Here is a 20,589-nt window from a genome sequence, read left to right on the forward strand (position 1 = left end):
ATTTTGGGGGGCTCCAAAATCACCACAGATGGTAACTGCAGCCATGAAATTAAAAGATGCTTACTCCTTGGAAGAAAACTTATGACCAACCTAGACAGCATATTGAAAAGCAGAGACATTACTTTGCTGACTAAGGTCCATCTAGTCAAGGCTATGGTTTTTCCTGTGGTCATGTATGGATGTGAGAGTTGGACTGTGAAGAAGGCTGAGCGCCAAAGAATTGATGCTTTTGAACTGTGGTGTTGGAGAAGACTCTTGAGAGTCCCTTGGACTGCAAGGAGATCCAACCAGTCCATTCTGAAGGAGATCAACCCTGGGATTTCTTTGGAGGGAATGATGCTGAAGCTGAAACTCCAGTACTTTGGCCACCTCATGTGAAGATTTGACTCATTGGAAAAGACTCATGCTGGGAGGGATTGGAGGCAGTAGGAGAAAGGGACGACCAAGGATGAGATGGCTGGATGGCATCACGGACTCGATGGACATGAGTCTGAGTGAACTCCGGGAGACGGTGATGAACAGGGAGGCCTGGCGTGCTGCGATTCATGGGGTCGCAAAGAGTCGGACACGACTGAGCAACTGAACTGAACTGAACTGAACTGAGTCAGATCAAGTCATCATTTTTCCATATTTAAAACTAGGAAATTTAATTGAAGTAACTCTCTTTTCCAAAGACTCTAACCTCACCAACGCTAATATTTAAATATTTAAAGCAGGGATGAGAAAAGAACTTTCACATTTAGTAGAACAAAATTTCAGTTGGGTCTTATGATGTTCCCAAGTGAGAGTACCATCCAGCTGCTGCTGCTGCTAAGTCACTTCAGTTGTGTCTGACTCTTAGCAACCCCATGGACTGTAGTCCACCAAGCTCCTCCATCCACGGGATTTTCCAGGCAAGAGTACTGGAGTGGGGTGCCATTGCCTTCTCCAATCCAGCTGCTAGTTGACTTTAAATAATCTGAACAGTCTTCACCCCAAAAGAAGCAAAATAGTGGAAGCTGTGCACTAGAAGGATAAATGTGATTAAGCTAATGGACAATCTCCCTGAATAGTACATATCATAAGCAAGAATATTCTAAGCCTCCAGAAGTCTAAAATGCTGTTTGGACATGCCCCAGTTTATTAAAAGTAGCTGTGATAGAATCATTTAGCAGGTTCAATCCCTGGGTTGGGAAGGTCCCCTGGAGAAGGAAATGGCAACCCACTCCAGTAATCTTGCCTGGAAAGTGCCATGGACAGAGGAGCCTGGCAGGCTACAGTCTATGGGATCCCAAGAGTTGGACATAACTGAGCGACTTCACTTCACTGATAGTAAATGTCCAGAACAGACAAATCTATAGAGATAAAAGCAGAATACTTGCTGACTAGTGCTACCAGGAGGGTGGGATGGGCAGGTATGTTAAGAACCTGATGGCTAATGGTCCAGATTGTCTTTTGGTGGGTAATGAAAATGTTCCAAAATTCATGTAGTGATGGCTGCACCTCTTTGTGGATATACTAAAAACTACTAAATGGTAACTCTAAATAGGTTAGTTGTATGGTACATGAATTATATCTCAATTTAGCTATTATTTAATAAAAAATAAAAGGGGGGAGGAGATAGATCAACAAAAGCTAAAGTTAAATCGCCCTGCAGAGATGAGACCTGGCTATAGTACTTGCTGTACAATTTGTAGGCCTTTGTCTTGTCTGTATGTCACTAGATAAATACAGGAAACAGTAAATAAATACAGTGGAAACAGTGACAGGCATTATTTTGGGGGGCTCCAAAATCACTGCCAACCAGTCCATCCTAAAGAAGATCAGTCCTGGGTGTTCACTGGAAGGACTGATTTTGAAGCTGAAACTCCAATACTTTGGCCACCTGAGGTGAAGAGCTGACTCATTTGAAAAGACCCTGATGCTGGGAAAGATTGAGGGCAGGAGGAGAAGGGGATGGCAGAGGATGAGATGGTTGGATGGCATCATCGACTCGATGAACATGGGTTTGGGTGAACTTCGGGAGTTGGTGATAGACAGGGGGGCCTGGCATGCTGCGGTTCATGTGGTCGCAAAGAGTTGGACATGACTGAGCTGGAATGAAATACAGGAAGTCCTCAACTTATATGAGGATGTGAACTTCAAATTATGACTGTAGAAATTTAATTAAGTCTGCTTCATTCCCCAATATCCACTTTGAAATACTATTGCAAATAGAAAAAGAAAAAAAGATAATCAATTCTGCCAGATTAAAGGATCACTTTCTTCCCTGGTGGCTCAGAGGTTAAAGCATCTGCCTGGAATGCAGGAGACCCAGGTTCGATCCCTGGGTTGGGAAGATCCCCTGGAGAAGGAAATGGCAACCCACTCCAGTATTCTTGCCTGGAGAATCTCATGGACAGAGGGGCCTGGTAGGCGACAGTCCACAGGGTCGCAAACAGTCGGACATGACTGAGTGACTTCACTTTCACTTTCTACTAAGGCATTTAGGAAGAAAACACAGTCAGCATGAGGGTGAGAGGTATACCATCATCCCCATCTAACCACAAATATGAGACAAGGAAGTGAAGTGACTGTTCTTTAGAAAGCATACTCTCTAGATAGAGTGGAGAAAATATCAGGAAGCCAAGAGGCTGTTACAGTATTCCAAACAAGTGAAAAATGGTAATAAGGACTGGACCAAACCATTTGTATTTGAGACTTAAATATAAGGGGGTAAGGAAGAAGGAGGAATCGGCATTGATGGCCAATTTTTAGCTTAATAAACTAGGAAACCTAGAAAAAGCAAAGATTTAGGGGTTAAGAAGTTAAATTAGGCTGAATTAGACTGAAGTTAGGATCAAAACACACAGAAGTATAGATAATAATTGGATATATAGATCTAAAGCTCAAGAGATATGGTCAAGAGATACAAACTAAAAAATCAATAGTGTAAAGGAAGTTAAAGGGATAGGAACAGATAAAATGGCCCCTAAAGAATATCTACAGAGAGAAGAGAAGAGGGTTTAGAGAGATAAACACAAGTGAAACTACAAAATAAAAACTGAGGATATAAATGGAAATTTAGGAGGAAAATATGAGTCTGGGGCAAAATAAAATATTACAACAAGGTGGATATCCTCAATGTCAAAGATTCAAAAGGAAGGGACAGGCATATGAAGTAATTTAAAAAACATAAATTTTGTCAAAAATGATTGCAGCTCAGCCCATCAAAACAAAATAGGACTAAAAACATGAACACCAAATTGTTTGTGGTGATTATGCCTTTATACCTACCAAAGACAAGTGTAAAGTATATAGAAAATATGTTCCCTTTTATATTTCTTGAAAAGTTCCATTCAGGCTACTATGTTACCAAAAAAAAAAAAAAAAGGCAAGAAGGACACTACTTCTGATATGGTATCATATCCATGGTTCTTCTTCTTAATTCTGTTTTCTACCACAAAAGAATGAAATCCTAGCATTATTAGATCTTCTTATGCCTCAGAAGGAAAACAAATTCCATGCAGTAATAATGCACTTACTTGATTTTTAAAAAAATATTCACTAGCAATTCAATTTTTTAACACTCAAGTGGTCCAAACAGAATGAGTCCCTAGAGATCACTGAGTTCAGTTCAGTTCAGTCGCTCAGTTTTGTCCGACTCTTTGCGACCCCATGAATCGCAGCACACCAGGCCTCCCTGTCCATCACCAACTCCCGGAGTTCACTCAAATTCATGTCCATCAAATTGGTGATGCCATCCAGCCATCTCTTCCTCTGTCATCCCCTTCTCCTCCTGCCCCCAATCTCTCCCAGCATCAGAGTCTTTTCCAATGAGTCAACTCTTTGGATGAGGTGGCCAAAGTACTGGAGTTTCAGCTTTAGCATCAGTCCTTCCAATGAACACACAGGACTGATCTCCTTTAGAATGGACTGGTTGGATCTCCTTGCAGTCCAAGGGACTCTCAAGAGTCTTCTCCAACACCACAGTTCAAAACATCAATTCTTCGGCGCTCAGCTTTCTTTCCAACTCTCACATTCATACATGACTACTGGAAAAACCATAGCCTTCACTAGACGGACCTTAGTTGGCAAAGTAATATCTCTGCTTTTGAATATGCTATCTAGGTTGGTCATAACTTTTCTTCCAAGGAGTAAGCGGCTTTTCATTTCATGGCTGCAATCACCATCTGCAGTGACTTTGGAGCCCAAAAAAATAAAGTCTGACACTGTTTCCACTGTTTCCCCGTCTATTTCCCATGAAGTGATGGGACCAGATGCCATGATCTTAGTTTTCTGAACGTTGAGCTTTAAGCCAACTTTTTCACTCTCCTCTTTCACTTTTATCAAGAGGCTTTTTAGTTCCTCTTCACTTTCTGCCATAAGGGTGGTGTCATCTGCATATCTGAGGTTATTGATATTTCTCCCGGCAATCTTGATTCCAGCTTGCGCTTCTTCCAGCCCAGCGTTTCTCATGATGTACTCTGCATAGAAGTTAAATAAGCAGGGTGACAATATATAGCCTTGACATACTCCTTTTCCTATTTGGAACTAGTCTGTTGTTCCATGTCCAGTTCTAACTGTTGCTTCCTGACCTGCATACAGATTTTTCAAGAGGCAGGTCAGGTGGTCTGGTATTCCCATCTCTTTCAGAATCTTCCACAGTTTATTGTGATCCACACAGTCAAAGGCTTTGGCATAGTCAATAAAGCAGAAATAGATGTCTTTCTGGAACTCTCTTGCTTTTTCCACGATCCAGCAGATGTTGGCAATTTGATCTCTGGTTCCTCTGCCTTTTCTAAAACCAGCTTGAACATCTGGAAGTTCATGGTTCACGTATTGCTGAAGCCTGGATTGGAGAATTTTGAGCATTACTTTGCTAGTGTGTGAGATGTGTGCAATTGTGTGGTAGTTTGAGCATTCTTTGGCATTGCCTTTCTTTGGGATTGGAATGAAAACTGGGGATCACTAGCTTCCACCATCTAGTTTAACCTGTTCTTTCTCAACGATTTAATAGCAAATGTAAAAAACACCTTCAATTTCCTTTTTCTCAATGGTTTCCTACCTATTCCTTATTCCATTCCAATCTTTGGCCTGTTGTTAAAAGAGAATACCAAAAAAAAAAATCTGTTTTATCATAACAATACTCCTACTGGTTCCAATAAAAACAGAATAACAAAAAATTATCTGAAACAACACAATAATCAGGTTTGATCTGTGTTATGGGCTGAATTATACTTCCCTCAAAATCACGTTAAAACCCTAGACACAGGGACTTTAGGGAAGTAATTAAGGTTAAATGAGGTCTTAAGGGTACTGTCCTTGAAGAAGAGACACTCTCTGACTCCTAACCTTCAGCTCTTCCAACCATGGCCTTAGCCCCCACATGAAAGATGACTGTCTATGAGGCAAGAAGTCTCACCAGAAACCAGTTCTAGCACTGAGTGACCTTGGAATTCTAGGCCAAAGAACTGTGAGAAAATAAATACCTATTGTTTAATTCACCCAATTTTCCTATGGCAGCCCTAGCCAACTAATAAGACCTATGGCTTCAGTTAATTCCTGTTGAGCCTTTATTCGACTGCCATACAAAATTAAAAACAGGTCATAGTTAGATGCTTGTTATGAGTTGAGTAAGTATGCACAATATATTGTTAATCCTAGAAAACAAATTGATTTATGGAAATTTAACCAACCAATAATCAATTGGGAGAATCAGAGTTTGTTAGAGAAATACCCATTACCTTTCATTAAGTATCTTGGAGAAACAGCTTGGAACACAGTACACGAATAACTTCACCAATTCCAAACAATAATTAGATGACAAGGCTATAAATCACAGTGCAAACGCCATTCTATTTAACCACTCACAAGAGTATCTTACAGATTACATAATAGGCTCATTTATTTAACTATATCAACAAATATTGCTAAGTAAACAAAAACAGGGCAAAAAAACTTTAAATCAGTTTTTTTTTTTTTTACCTTCTTAGTTGACAGCTTGCAACTAGGTGGGAATATTTTTATGTATCTAGTAAAACAATCATAGTGATATTTTAAATCTGTGTGAATCCTCCAGTGAGACTTAGTGGAATAATACACCAGAAGTCATTAAGGAGTGACTCAGAGCTAATAATAGAAAATTCAAATAGAAAGATTATAGTTGATAGAGTTAGCAATAATATCAGGAACCATAACTTTGCTGCTTTTAACTACCATGCTTCCTTCATTAAAAAAACCAGAGATAAAAAGGATAGTTAATTTTTTAGAATGTGCTAGGTTACCAAAATGAGAATTAATCCAGAACTGCAAATTAAAATTGAAATCAACCTCAAAATGTAATTCTTTCAATAAAACTTTCTACTTTTTTATTTGGTTTGAATATCATCTAGAAGAAATATACCTATATTTATAGTTCATTTTAGAAAATACAAAATAATTCCGCCAGTTAAACTGAGTGAGTTCCCTGTGTACGACCTAAGGATATTTCCACCATAAGAAGATACCTGAGTATCTGTATCACATTTTGCTGTCGACACTGGAAGAATAAAATACTAGATGATCATTTGCAACCTTCAACAAGAATTAAATATGAGTCCAATGACAAACCTAGACAGCACTTTAAAAAGCAGGCGTCACTTTGCCGACCAAGGTCCATCTAGTCAAAGCTATGGTTTTTACAGTAGTCAGGTATGGATGTGAGAGTTGGACTATAAAGAAAGCTGACCGCTGAAGAATTGATGGTTTTGAATTGTGCTGGAGAAGACCCTTGAGAGTCCCTTGGACTGCGAGGAGATCCAACCAGTCAATTCTAAAGGACATCACTCCTGAATATTCATTGGAAGCTCCAGTAGTTTGGCCACCTGATGTTAACAACCAATTCACTGGAAAAAACCCTGATGCTAGAAAAGAATGAAGGCAGGAGGAGATGACTGGATAGCATCACTGACTCAATGGGCATGAATTGGAGCAAATTCCAGGAGACAGTGAAGGACAGGGGAGCCTGGTGTGTTACACTCCATGGGGTTGTAAAGAGTTGGACATGACTTAGCAACTGAACAAAAACAACAAAACTTCTCATAATAGTTTTTTTTTTTTAATCCACATCACTAAAAAGACAATATTCGCAAATATAAAGTTTATATTCAAGTATAGGTCACACAATCAGAATAAAAAAACAGTGGCCCAGATTTCAGAGCTCCAGGTTCCCAAACCCTTTCCAGAAACTAGCTTTATGTCCTTAGGTAAAACTCAAAACTCCCAGGGTCTCTTTCTCATCTACAAAATAAAAAGTCAAACTTCATGATCTCTGAAACTGCTTCAGTGACACTATTTCTAAAACAGTAGAGAAAAACAAGTACTTGTTACCTTATAGAACGTCAGTTCAGTCGCTCAGTTGGGTCCAACTCTTCGCGACCCCATGGGCTGCAGCACACCAGGCTTCCCTGTCCATCACCAGCTCCCGGAGCTTGTTATACTACAGAAGGTATGACTCTTTGGGATGATGTGCATGTGTGTTCAGTCATGCCTGATTCTTTGCAACCCCACTGACTGTAGCCTGCCAGGCTCCTTTGTCCATGGAATTCTCCAGGCAAGAATAGCAGAGTGGGTTGCAATTTCCTCCTCTAGGGGGTCTTTCTGACACAGGGATGGAATATGCATCTCCTGCATTGGCAGACAGATTCTTTACCACTGAGCCAACTGGAAAGTCCCTTTGGGATGATACCAAATAGGAAAATACCTGAATAACTTGGAAGCATACTTTTTATATATTGATATATAACCTTATAATTTAAATACTATTGATCAAATAATACCAGTTTGAGATCTGATGTATTTCTGAAATCTAACCTGCTTGTTCCTTATTCATTGGTGATAGTTAACCTGAGGAAGTCAGTGCAGCAGGAAAATGCAGCAAGTCTATGCTTTCTTAAAAAAATAAAAAATAAATACTACTTATTGAGCATTTAGCCAACCCCATGGTAAGCACTTTCTCTGCATCTAGGAATATTTCATCTATCCCAAAGGAAAGATCTTTGGGGTGCATATTCAGTACATTAACATCAGAAGTGCAATGGCCCCTGAATGGCTCACAATGAAACAATCCGGCAGTCAGAAGTGCTTTACAAAGGAAAGGAACACTCCGATAATGAACATGCCCCAGGGGCTCCCTTGTACTTGAGGCATCCAATTCTAACTTTCCCTTCAGGAGCCCCAGAGAAGGAAATGGCAAGCCACTCCAGTATTCTTGCCTGGAGAATTTCATGGACGGAGGAGCATGGAGGACTACAGTCCATGGGATCACAAAGATTCAGACATGACTGAGTTACTTACTTACGGTAAGCATTAAAGACGCAACAAGGAATAGGACAGACACAGGTGTTGCCACAGAAAGCTTACAGATGAGGAAACAAGAAAAGAGTAAATGGGAATTTCAACACAGTGGGATAAAGGCCAAGAAGGAAAAGAGCTCCATAGCCAAAGAACCATATCAATTCACCTTTGCGCATCTTCAGAGAAGAATTAATACCAGCCTCCCAGAATTAAATGTGCTCTGTAAACAAAAGAGTCCCAAGGCTCTTGTCTTGTGATGAGCAGCAGCTGACACCAGCTTTTTTATTTACTATTGTAAACCGGTAACTTAAGATCTGAGATCAAGAGAGATGCCTCCAAGTGGTGTGGGTCCGTCCTGAAAGTGAGTGCCTGCCGGGTCTACAGCTGATGACCTGTCCCTGTTTTCTCACTGAAGGTGTCTTTGCTACTTCTCGTTTCACTCCATGATTTGAACCTAAAACTCTGATCTATGCCTTTGTCCCTGCTTCTCTGTAGGCCTTCCTGTTCAAATGAAACTTTCTGGATATTAACTCCTGTAGTGGAAACTCTTCCAATACTTCTGCTAGCTTGCTACCTAGGACTGTGCATACCTATCTATTCCAATACCAACCACTGACTGGGGTCTTCTAGTCTGAATGGAAATCCCTGGATGTCTCCTTCTCCATCAGCCTCTAACATGACATTAAACATTACTTGCATATTATTATAAAAATATTTCTTGAGTCTGTCCCTTCCAATGAATTGCTACAACTTCCTAAATTACAAGTTTCACCCTACCTCAGCCAGAGACCTGGGTCTCACCAAAGACCTCTTAACCGATCTTCTTCCTTTGGTCTTCCCACCTGTAATCCACCTTTCACATCACTATCAGAGTGATGCTTCTAAAATATGAACATACGGTTCTCCTGTTCAAAACTCCTTCATGGTCCCCCACTAAATGCAGAGCAGACCCAAGCTTTTAAAATGGCATACGATGCTCTTCTTGATGGATCTAAACTCGGCCTCCTTCTGGAGCCCCATCCTTGACATCCTCTGTCTCATGTTTTCACGGTGTATGTAATACTGCCAGATCACTTGGCGTTTCTTGGCATTTATCATGCTGGTTCTCTTCCAGGCCATTCCTACGATTGTTTACTCAGTATGCATATTCTTTCCTGTTTACCTGGCTGGCTGCAAGATCTATCCTTAGCATCTGCCTCCAAGGCAGCTTCTGCTCCCGTTATGGCTCTTACATCTAATATTGAAACCATCTACAGAAGTGTCAGTTTTTCTAGGCAACATGTTCCTTAAAAGGAAGGATCTTTTTTTTTTTTTAACATTTATTTATTTGGCTGAGCTGGGTCTTAGTTGTGACATGTGGGATCTGGTCCCCTGACAGGGGATGGAACCCAGACCCCCTGTATTGAAAGGGTGAAGTCTTAGCCACTGGACCAACAGGGAAGTCCAGGGATCATTTCTTAATTCATTTTTATCTTCACAGCATGTAATAGAGTACTGAGGCATAGAAGCTACTTAGTAAATTCTCAGTTAAACTGAATAAAATTTACCCTCTAAATGCTTTGTCAGGGTTTTTTGACAAAAACAAGTTCCCTGTCTATGGGAACACCCTGCTTTACTTAAAAACCATCTCAACCCTCTTCCTCTCTGTCATGCATTATTCTTAGATTCACTGGTTATTTTATCTATGAGCAAGGTCCAAATCTTAGTTGGGTTTCATGTTTATGTTATGTTACCACTGCCAACAAAGCAACAGAAACACAATTTCCACCCAGTCTAAGTTCTAGAATTAACACTAAAAGGAGAAATTCATTTGGCAGATTTATGAAAACAATTACAAAATGCCATCAGAGGTCCTTCTAATACTGCAAGACATCAACATCGACTAGCTGAATAGCAATTCTACTTTCCATATAGCTTTTGTCCTTTGATTTCAGATCTTATCTTCAATACTTATAGGGCTGTCCAGTCATAGTTCACGGGAATTACAGTACTGTAGCCCATCAATAACCTGAGCCATCTTTCTAGTAAATAGATTCAATTCCTCCTTAGTCAGTTGGTCAGCGTAGTATTGCTTATCACGACCTTTTTACACTGTAGAGCTACAGTTGCCTCATGCAGCATTAAAACTTGTCTGATCAGAAGTTCAACCCCATTAAATGATAAGGGAAAACAGCTCACTCGCTCCCGAATTAAAGAGCTATGATTAAGAGTCATCTCTGGCTCTCATAATTTAACTGAACAACAGCAGTGAAAACTTTCTGTTCAGAAATGATAAAGATTTTAACTTGAAAGGAAATTCCAAGTACATTGCTCTTGTTGTCAGAATTGTGGACTTGGGAAAAGAAAAGAAAAAAAGAGAGAAATGCTTTATTAATGCACAGCAAACTTTTAGCTTAAAAATTCTGAGAAGCAAAACATGTATATTCTAAAATTTCTATGCCAGCAGCATAAATACAAGTCAGGATTGGCTTCTATAAAAATGGTGAGGTACACACAGGATCACTGTATTGAAAGTATGAGAGAAAATTTTATAAGGTCAAGTAAATTTCAACGTTCAATCACAATACTGTTAATTTCTTATTAAGAATTTTTTTAAAAAAAGAAGCTTCTCTAATGACTATCTGGTTTCTAAAGTAAACTCTATCTCGTACCACCTCCCACCTGTACCTTACTCATAAATCTCAGGGCCATATCCCTGTTGACTCAAATATTCACCGTTTTGCCACTGTTATACTTAGCCAACTTCTACATACGTTTTGTACAACTGAGTTTAAACGTATTTTTGCAGAAGCCTTCTCTGACATGCTGGCAGCATCACACCCTTCCATTCTCCCAACACAAACACCATAGTTCTTCCTTCTTCTGTATTCTCAGGTCAATGTTTACCTATCTCTATAACAATATAACTCACATTAAGGATTTCAAGGATATCTAAAATTTGTTTACAATTCCATTTTCCCTATTAACTTCCATGGCTTTCTAACACCTATCCCCAATGTCTGTACACAAAAAACACATGACCAATAAATCTTGGCTAAATGAACAAGACTGGCTATATTTAAATGTTAATACACATAATCATGGGCTTCCCCTGTGGCTCAGATGGTAAAGAATCTTCCTGCAACGCAGGTGACCTGGGTTCAGTCCCTGGGTTGGGAAGATTCCCTGGAGAAGGAAATAGCAACCTACTCTAGTATTCTTGCCTGGAGAGTTCCACAGACAGAGGAGCCTGGTGGGCTGTAGTCTGTAGGGTCACAAAGAGTCGGACATGACTGAGTGACTGACTGACACTGATACACATAATGGTAAGAACGTTCATTGTGAATCTGACATGGCATGTAATCCATTCTCCCCTTCTTTACATCAAAAAAGAAGTAAAAGTGTCAGTCACTCAGTCGTGTTTGACCCTTTGAAACCCCACAGACTGTAGCCCACCAGGCTCTTCTGTCCATGGGATTCTCCAGGGAGAATACTGGAATGGGTTCCCGGCCCAGGGATGGAACCCACATCTCCCACACTGCAGGAAGATTCTTTACCATCTGAGCCACCAAGGAAGCTGAGAAAGTTACGTATCTTAATGAAAACCTCACTCTGCTCATATTTTTAAATAAGGATATTGTAAAAACTTAAAGGTTCTTTCATGCAAAAAAATCCTAAGATGGAATACAACTGGTGAGGTTTATAGTACAGTTGGTTTTCGTATAGAATTTAAATGGGATGGAAGATTTTATTAACTTAAAGCAGAAAAAAACTATTCTAAAAAGGAATGCAAGTGCTTAAGCATTGATAATTTCATAAACAGATATCTACATCTTATATGATCACAATGTTCCATATTTAAATTAATGAATTTCCAGGTTGACCTGATATATGAAGACAGCTGAAAACTATCCCACAGTGTAGCAGAATCTTTTTGCTAAAATTAACAAATTCTTCAACATTATTTTTTGTTACCTTCCATTACATTTAAATCATGATGTCAAAGAATCATGAAACAATCAAGTTATCTTCAGAACACACAGTTTACCCTTCCCATTTTGTAAATGAGAAAACAGCACACCCAGAGAGGTGAAGGATTTGCTCGAGCCACAGAGATATTTGGCAGCTTTGAGCTAACACTCCAGAACCAGAATGTAAGTATATATACACGTAAATGGGGACTGGTTACAGCTTCCCTGACTTTTGTGCACGTCAGCTTTCTCTCCCCAAGGAAAAGGTAGAGGAATTTGTCTGACAATTAAATTTCAATATTTCAACAGTTTTCCTTTCTCATTTATTCTCTCATTCCATGCCTGTATATTTAAGCTAATTTTAAAATATTAAACTATTAAGGCTTTCATATGTTTAGTTACATGTCAAAATACATGACTAGGACAAACAGGATGCCTTGAAGGTCATAAACATGATGAAAGCTTTAGGATTCCAAGATTAATTACCTTGCTCTCTGCTAACCAGCGATGTGGGTCATAATTAATAACAGGACTAGATGAAAAAACCTACAAAAAAAGAGAAGTCATCTGTTAGTAGTAGGTACCTCCCTGAAATGAATTTACATAAATGAAGATTGTACACCATTATATCCAAAAGTTTAGTCTCTAAACCTAAGGGTTTAAAAAGAAAGTTCACAGTGAGTATAAAACCAGTTCCAAAGCATTATTTATTTAATGTCTATTTATTTAAGCATGTATATATGTATCCATGTATGAAGTATGTATTGACACTAATATTTAGCTCACATACACACATATGAATCAACTCTCAAGTGCTACTACTGCTTGAATCTCTGAGGCTGATCCATGGAGTTCTGCATGGCAAGCAGCCTCACTTACACCAGTTTACTTCACTTTTGTGTCTTTTCCTCAGTCTTGTTCCAGATAATGTATTTCACAGTGAGTTGGATGTAATTACATAAAACTTAATTCTTTGTCTCATTTTTCCTTCTTCAATTTTATACTATGAGGGCTATTTTGTCTCATTAATGGTTTTTATAAAACTGACAGAACCTAATCGATATAACTTTACACCAACATCACTTTATAATTCATGATGGTAACAAAATTCTACAATAAATAGGTTGTCTACACTAGATGCCCTGAGTGCCTTCACACCAACTCATTTATAAAATTAACAGCTAGTTCTGCTGTATTACTGATAAAAGTGTACCCAGTTTGTCAGTGACTTTAAAACTTTAAACACAAACCATTTTCTCAATTCCTCCCTTCTTTGAACTTTGTGCTACCCATGGAATTTTTGCATCAGTTTTTCCTATAAATTTTCTGCTTAAAAATATCCTATCCCTCTGCATGCAATGTCTGTTCCTATCTTCAAATACTTCTACACTTCTCGATGTGTGTGCACATCACTCCCCTAAGGAACAGCATTAGATAATTCGTTTAGACATATGATAAATGTACAGCGAGTGCTGACCACATGCCACGCACAAGAGTGCTGTAGACTTATATAACCTTTCCATCATCCCTTTTTCTCATTATCTAGATCTCACTCAATTCTCATGCCTTTCCTGCTTTTTCAATGAGATTTTTCTTAATCTCTCTAGTTCACAGTGCTCTTTCCTTTTCTACCTCTCTACTGTGTTGAATATTTGTAACCATCCATTTATCATTGATTATGTTATTCTGTATTACTCTTTTTCATTGACCTATGTCTTCAACTCAAGTCTTCAGTGACCTAAGATACAGTACTCAAGATTAAAGACCAAAATAATTTGAGATAAAACGTTTATATTTTGCAACATGCTTTATAAATTTATATATAGTTTAGTGTTTAAGAAAAGTCACTTAATCACTTATAAATGGTGTGACTTAATTTTTCTCTAAGCTGCAGGTTATCATCTATAAAGTGAGTAATCTACCTCATGAGGCCAGGGTATAAATTAAATAAAATGGATGTTAGCACAATATCAGGCATACAGAACACCATTATCACTTCACTACTAACTGTGTATCAAGATGTAATTATCAATAAATACACTTCAAAGTCTATTATGACAAGAGCACAAAGTCTATTAAGATAACAGTTATTTGTCATAAAAAGATTAAAGAAACAGAAGCCATATACTTGGCAATATCAGTACATTATAAAAAACTCTCTGTATAATAATGAGAGAAATCATTAGTTGATCCTGCTATACACTTAGTATGTACATCACACTATGATGTAACCTTCTATATCTTTTTTATCTTCATAATAACCCAACTTATAAATAGGACATGATTTCCTAGAGAGAATAGATTACATAACTCATCCAAGGTCATACATTAGCAATTTGGAGAGTTGCAATTTGAATCTACATCTGTCTTGATCCAAAGGCTATCCTCTGCATGCTCTACAAAGAAATGAATACTCTGACCAAGTGTTAGGGGGAAATCTCTAGAATTACCAAAGACTAAAACATTGTACCTTTAATTCAGACACTTTCCTAATTGTTCTGTAAGCGTCTAACAACAGATTTTCAAACACTGCATGCACTTACTAATGTGGAATGCATAATAAATATGGTGGCTGAAAAAAGAAACTATAATTAGAAATAATGCCAACATTCCCAAAGACTTTTCACAGACTCTTTTGTTGCATATCTCTTATTCAGTCCATTCCATAATGGTCACTTCTACATAAAATGGCTGAAAATTTCATCAGCAATATTTCAAAAATCAACAAATGACCAAGAATGACTGGAATTACTTCATTTCTGAAAATATTTTACAAAGACCACCAATCTCACCTACATCTCTGAACTACAAAGCAAAAAATCAATTTTAATAAACACTTTGGTGGTTTCTGTGAGCTAAGAACAAATGTTATGTTCTTGAGTATTCCTTTTTTTTTTAAATAGGAATGAAACAACAAAAGTTATTAATGGAAAAAGATCCACAATTTTAAAAAAAATGCATTCTTAAAAAAACTCTTAAAAGAATTTCCATTCTCATAGATTAACTTTCCACCCATCACTTGGACTTGAATTAGTCTTTCTCCAGGTAAAGAGGTATAAAGATGCATTATCACCACATTCTTGAAAGCCTATTAAAGAACAAGGTACTTTTCATAATAGGATGTTGGAAGGATAATTTGAATCTTATAAATAAAATATTGAAGCAATGTGCAACATACACACCATGCTTTAGCTTGTAATTGACCCGTTTTAGTCTGTAAATAACATGGTTTATATATAATGCAATCCAAATGTTTCTATTTTTATATCTCTACTTGACTGAAAACAAGCCATTCTGACATAAATTCTTAAACACAGAATAAATATTCGATAGTTAATCTGTGAATCTTCTAGATAAAATTATGATTTCAAGGATTTAAATATATGTAAATAAGTTCTAAATAAAAATAAAGCAGTATTAAGCAAGGAACAGAATAAACAAGAGTTATAACAGGACAGAAAAAGTTTTCCCCTAAAGCCAATTACTTCTCGTATTTGGCTCACAGTCCTCTCAAATTGACATCTGAAATTTAAAAAAAAAATGTATACAAAAATATATACTGTAGGAATTCCATCAACTTCACCAAATTCTGCCAGTTGAAATATTTCCTTTAAAGCTGAATCCTAAAGCACAAGTGTAGAATATCATTTTATGTTCTTGAAAACATTATTTAAGAAAAAAAAAAAAAATGGGTAGAAAGAACAGGAAAAAAGAGAGGAAAGTAGTTTAGGGAAGAATATTTTATTTGAGAAAAAAGATGAATGACAAAATATTGGAAAAGGTTTAAAAAAAAACCTTAATGCATAATGCAATAATTTGAATGCTGTTATAGCATCAAATGAAATAACTACAGGGGGAAATGATGGGCTAAACTATAATGTACTGTGGTTATACCACACCAAAGCACTGCAATGCTCTTTGTATATAACTTAGCAGTACTAGGACCTAGAGTGTAAGGAGGTACTTACTTCAAGGAATTAAGAATATCCATGACTACTGTTTTTATTTATTACTTCACTAGGACTACAAATTTAGTGGCAATAATCCATTTTAAAGACAGGAAAACTAAATAAAATGCAATTTGTTTAAACAGGGAAGGCAAATAGCATGGTAGATACTTGTTTAAGCTCCAGAATTAGACACCCAATACTTGAAGTCCTAATTTTAGCTTTAGACTAGATACATGGTCAGGGGCAAGTTACTTATCCCCTCCAAGTCTTGCTTTCTCTTGCCTAAAATGGATTTAGTGTGAGTATCTAAAGGACAGGGTGGTTGCAGAATAGAGAGAGAACGTATATACTGTAATTACAACAATATGTGTAATATAGCTAGCACTCAATAGATGTTACCCAGTAATATACCAATAACAATAAAAATGGCCTATGATAATAAAAAATTCAAAATCCAGGCTTCTTGACTTGAAAGCTTTCTCTTGTAAGACATTTTCTTAAAAAAAAAAAAAAAAGACATTTTCTTTTACAGAGTGACATACAAGCAATTCAGTGGAGTAACAGCATACTTTCTTTCACCATGACTGCGCAATAGATAAAATAGCTCATTCTAAAAAGTGTAAAATGTAATTTTGTTCCATAAAACTCTCTGAAATAAAAATGTGATGACCAGGTAACTATGCATTAAATCCTATTATAATTATATATTAGGAAACTAACTGAAAGGCACATAGCAACTCATAATTACTTTCAATTTGTCCATTGAGTCCCTGGAGAACGTTTTACAAGCTGCATCAATTTCCTTTCCTATAACCCCAAGGATGGATTCCTGTTCAGTCTCCAGACAAAGAAGTTGATCCTTGAGCTGCAATCTGGCCTCTTCCATCCTCCTACGGTGTTCTTCTTCATTGGTTATATGTTTTTCCTAGAGGCATTGGTAAGAAATAAAATCAGAGGTTAATTATTAAGTGAAGACAAGAAACACATGTTATATCTGTACAACGAACCCAAAGAAGCAATATTAAAAAACAGATCTGACTTTGTCCCTTGACTTTACCAAAATAATTTATTATTCTTCCTCATTAACTGATGTCAAGTAACAGAGAATTCAGAAGTACAATAATGAGTGAAATAGCGAGCAGATATGTGATAAAAAATACTACAGTAATTCTGCTACCAAAAGAAAAAAGAAGTTTTAAAAAATCCTTCACCGTTTTAATAACACAGTGCCATTAATGGATCAGAGTAAGAGCCAATGCCACAAAACAAACCAATTTTGAGTTTTCCATAAATATTAGTAAAACACTAGAAAAGGCAAAACGTCAAGTAAGTAGGTTTCTTCATTTCAGGGGGAAAAAAAGTGTTACTACTACCTTTATCTCATCAAAACACCATTTCAAAAGATCTAAGTTTCCAAACTCAGTCATACTATATAAAGGCTTTGAGTCATGAAAACTTGATAGAGCTAAGAAAGAGCTACTTTTCAAGTAAGTAAATATACTTCATGAAAAGGAGATTCTCAAGAACCCTGTAAGAGATTACAAGTCTTGGGGACGGCCCCTAGTCAAAACAACTCTCCACCATTAGGGTTACACAATTTCATTAGAAATTCGTTAGAGACATTCAAGTGGTATTGCACAAGGTTTAGAGGAAAAGAACAGAATTACTAGAATTGTAAGGATAAACAGTGGACCAAAAAGTCACGATGGCTGGCTAGTTATGCCTTCAGTCATCACATAGTAGCCTAATGATCTTCACCTACCCTAGTGAACACAACATAAGCAGGAAGATTATATGGTCAACCGATCAACTTGAATTTAAAGTAACAAAAGGCTTTTTCAATGAAAATTCATCATAAAAGACAGAATGGTATTTGAGCAGAATAATCACAGATGAATTTCCTAGCAATTCAATTTACTTTTAAAAAAATGAATGAAACACTCTCCCTACAAAAGAACAGTCATTTCATAGCCTGTCTTCTGCTCTTCTCTCCCGCCTCATCTCCCTTCTTTCCACTCTCTCATACTTGCAGCTTCTCAAGAACACCTACATGTGTCCCCTCTAGCCGCATCTCATCTGAACAGCTCACTCTGAAATTGTGTTATTTCAAAATGGAGCTAGCAGTCCTGAGAAGGCGTTTACCTTCAATGAGTACATATTCCTGGCCAGGAGCTCAACTTTGTAGACTTAGGAGCTGGAGTTTCACTGCATTCTGGTCCTCTGATGCAAGTCATCTTTCAGCAGTAGAGCATATTAAGCTCATAAGAGACTAGCAGACAGACTAAATATCACTCAGTTTACTGCATTCATTTACATTGAGAACCGTAACTGCCATATGGATCAGAATGCTCACGTCAGCGTAAACCAGCATGTTTTCTCCCTGTAGGCCAGTCTAGCTGGGAAGGCAAATTATAATCAGAATGTTGCTTAATGAACTGGAAACCTGACCAGAGGAGTTTGTTTCATGAAACAACATTTAAATGGCATCACGCTAATGGCAGCCTGGCATGTCCAACTACATGTCAGAGCTTTCAAATCACATTAACAAGAGTGTTCCATTCTCTTGGGTAGAGTTTGGATGGAGACTGTTTCAGTGTATCTCCCTTTCTCCTTTGTCCACACTCTCCCTCCTGATGGATATGGTATCTTTTCAGATGATACTCTGCTAAGTCTAACTTCATCTACAAACCTTTCACAAAAATTAACATCGTGGCCTGGCTCTGACAATAATGGATTATTTCATAGTTTTTTACTAGAGAGAAACCTTACTGCCAAGTCCCTAGTTGAGGATACTTGCCTCTGTATAGTTATGCACCTACCCACCTCTGCTTCTTATCTTTCAAAGTTTCTCCTTCAAACCCCAGTCTCCTTTCATTTCTGATCTTCCAATGTAGAAGATTCCCAGAGTACATTATGTACACCATAGTTTTTTTAATGCATTAAGCTATAATAAAATTATTTGGTCATGCATCTGTCTCCCTTAAGAAACTGATAATTTCAGGAGATCACAAAACATATTTACAGCCATCTTCAAAATCCTCCACTTTGCTAAATAAGTGATTTAAACATTTTTGAAGACAAACTCAACACTGTAAAGGCCATCTCATCAGTTACCATGCAGATCTATACACTCAGAGGTCACTGAGGTGCGCTAGGTTTCCTCCATAAGACAAAGTCCTCCAGTCAAACAGGCTGCAGTGTTCCTGCCACAGGCCTGTGGCACGGTGTTAATAAAGAAAATACTCTATCAAGGGTGGCTGACATACTTAGGGAACAACCGTTCATACTTTAAATCCACATGATTCACAATAATGTTCTAACTGATTTTTCTTTTCTCTTTTCCCTCATAGAGAGCATAGACTTTTCTGTGCTCTTTGTTACTTGACTAATTAAAAAGAAGACAAAACTATTTCCAGATTTTTATAGTCTTAAGAAATGCTGATCCTGTCAAAAAGAATCTACAAGTTCAAACACTTTAGCACAGGCTGAAAATTTCATTACCCACTTCGCTATCCTCTGCAAGACAGCATGCCATGTCTAATCTCCCTTTGAAGTAAAACTCAGAGAGCTACAAACTCACATGAACCTTAGTAATAAGTGGGTTCAACTACCCGCTCTTTCAGGATCCCCTTCTGTGACATTTATGACAGATGGTCATGCAACCCCTACCTACATGACCACCTCAGGTTTTAAGGAAAAGAGTACTTGATACAAATGCAAAATCTTTCCACTTGGGTCTAAGTGCTATACTCAAAAATTAAAGCAAATAAGTGAATCCTCCAGCCCTATTAAATCTTCCACTGTCCGGGTAAAGGTTTGTGTTCTTTTATTTAATTAGGTTTCAGACGCTGCACCATACTGGTTCTCCATCCTTTCTGCATGTCCTCCAAGACCCTAAATCTAAGAGTTATAATAAATAAGCTCTTCCACTCTGTACATAAGCAACTGTAATTTAATTTTTTCACTGGTTCTATAAATCTTTATGGAACGCCTACTATGGCAATACACTCTTCTGAATGTCAAGGATAGAGCAAATGAGATAGATAAGCCGCCTGTTCTCAGAGAGCCAACAAATTTCAGCACTTCTGTTTTATCCCAGTTCTTCTGCCTTGAGAATATCAATTTGAACACTAACTGTGACACCCAAAGAATTAGCTGTTTTTCCCTGTTTCATGTTTCAGAAATAACTCTATCAATGCAGTGCACGTGTGTGCCAAGTCGTGTCTGACTCTGTACGACCTTATGGAATGTGGCCTGTTGGCTCCTGTCCGTGGGATTCTCTAGGCAAGATTACTGGAGTGGGTTGCCGTGCCATCCTCCAGGGGATCTTACTGACCCAGGGATCAAACCCCATGTCTCTTATGTCTCCTGCATTAGCAGGTGGGTTCTTCACC

General features: G+C 37.8%; 1 protein-coding gene and 1 non-coding gene across 2 annotated transcripts in view; one reads left to right on the forward strand and one right to left on the reverse strand.

Annotated features, from left to right (window-relative positions):
- The window catches only part of CEP128 (centrosomal protein 128), a 469,424-nt gene that overhangs the window by 252,909 nt on the left and 195,926 nt on the right, over positions 1 to 20,589 (reverse strand). Inside the window, exons 15-16 of the mRNA XM_052647177.1 lie at positions 16,944 to 17,120; positions 12,732 to 12,791 (exon numbers count right to left, since the gene is read on the reverse strand). Of these exons, the coding sequence (XP_052503137.1) occupies positions 12,732 to 12,791; positions 16,944 to 17,120 (237 nt within the window). The remainder of the gene's footprint in view (positions 1 to 12,731; positions 12,792 to 16,943; positions 17,121 to 20,589) is intronic.
- Positions 2,246 to 2,317, forward strand: TRNAS-GGA (transfer RNA serine (anticodon GGA)). Its single transcript has one exon. It is a non-coding gene; the product is annotated as a tRNA-Ser (tRNA).

This window comes from Budorcas taxicolor, chromosome 10, assembly GCF_023091745.1.
Source record: "Budorcas taxicolor isolate Tak-1 chromosome 10, Takin1.1, whole genome shotgun sequence".
Classification (NCBI taxonomy): domain Eukaryota; kingdom Metazoa; phylum Chordata; class Mammalia; order Artiodactyla; family Bovidae; genus Budorcas; species Budorcas taxicolor.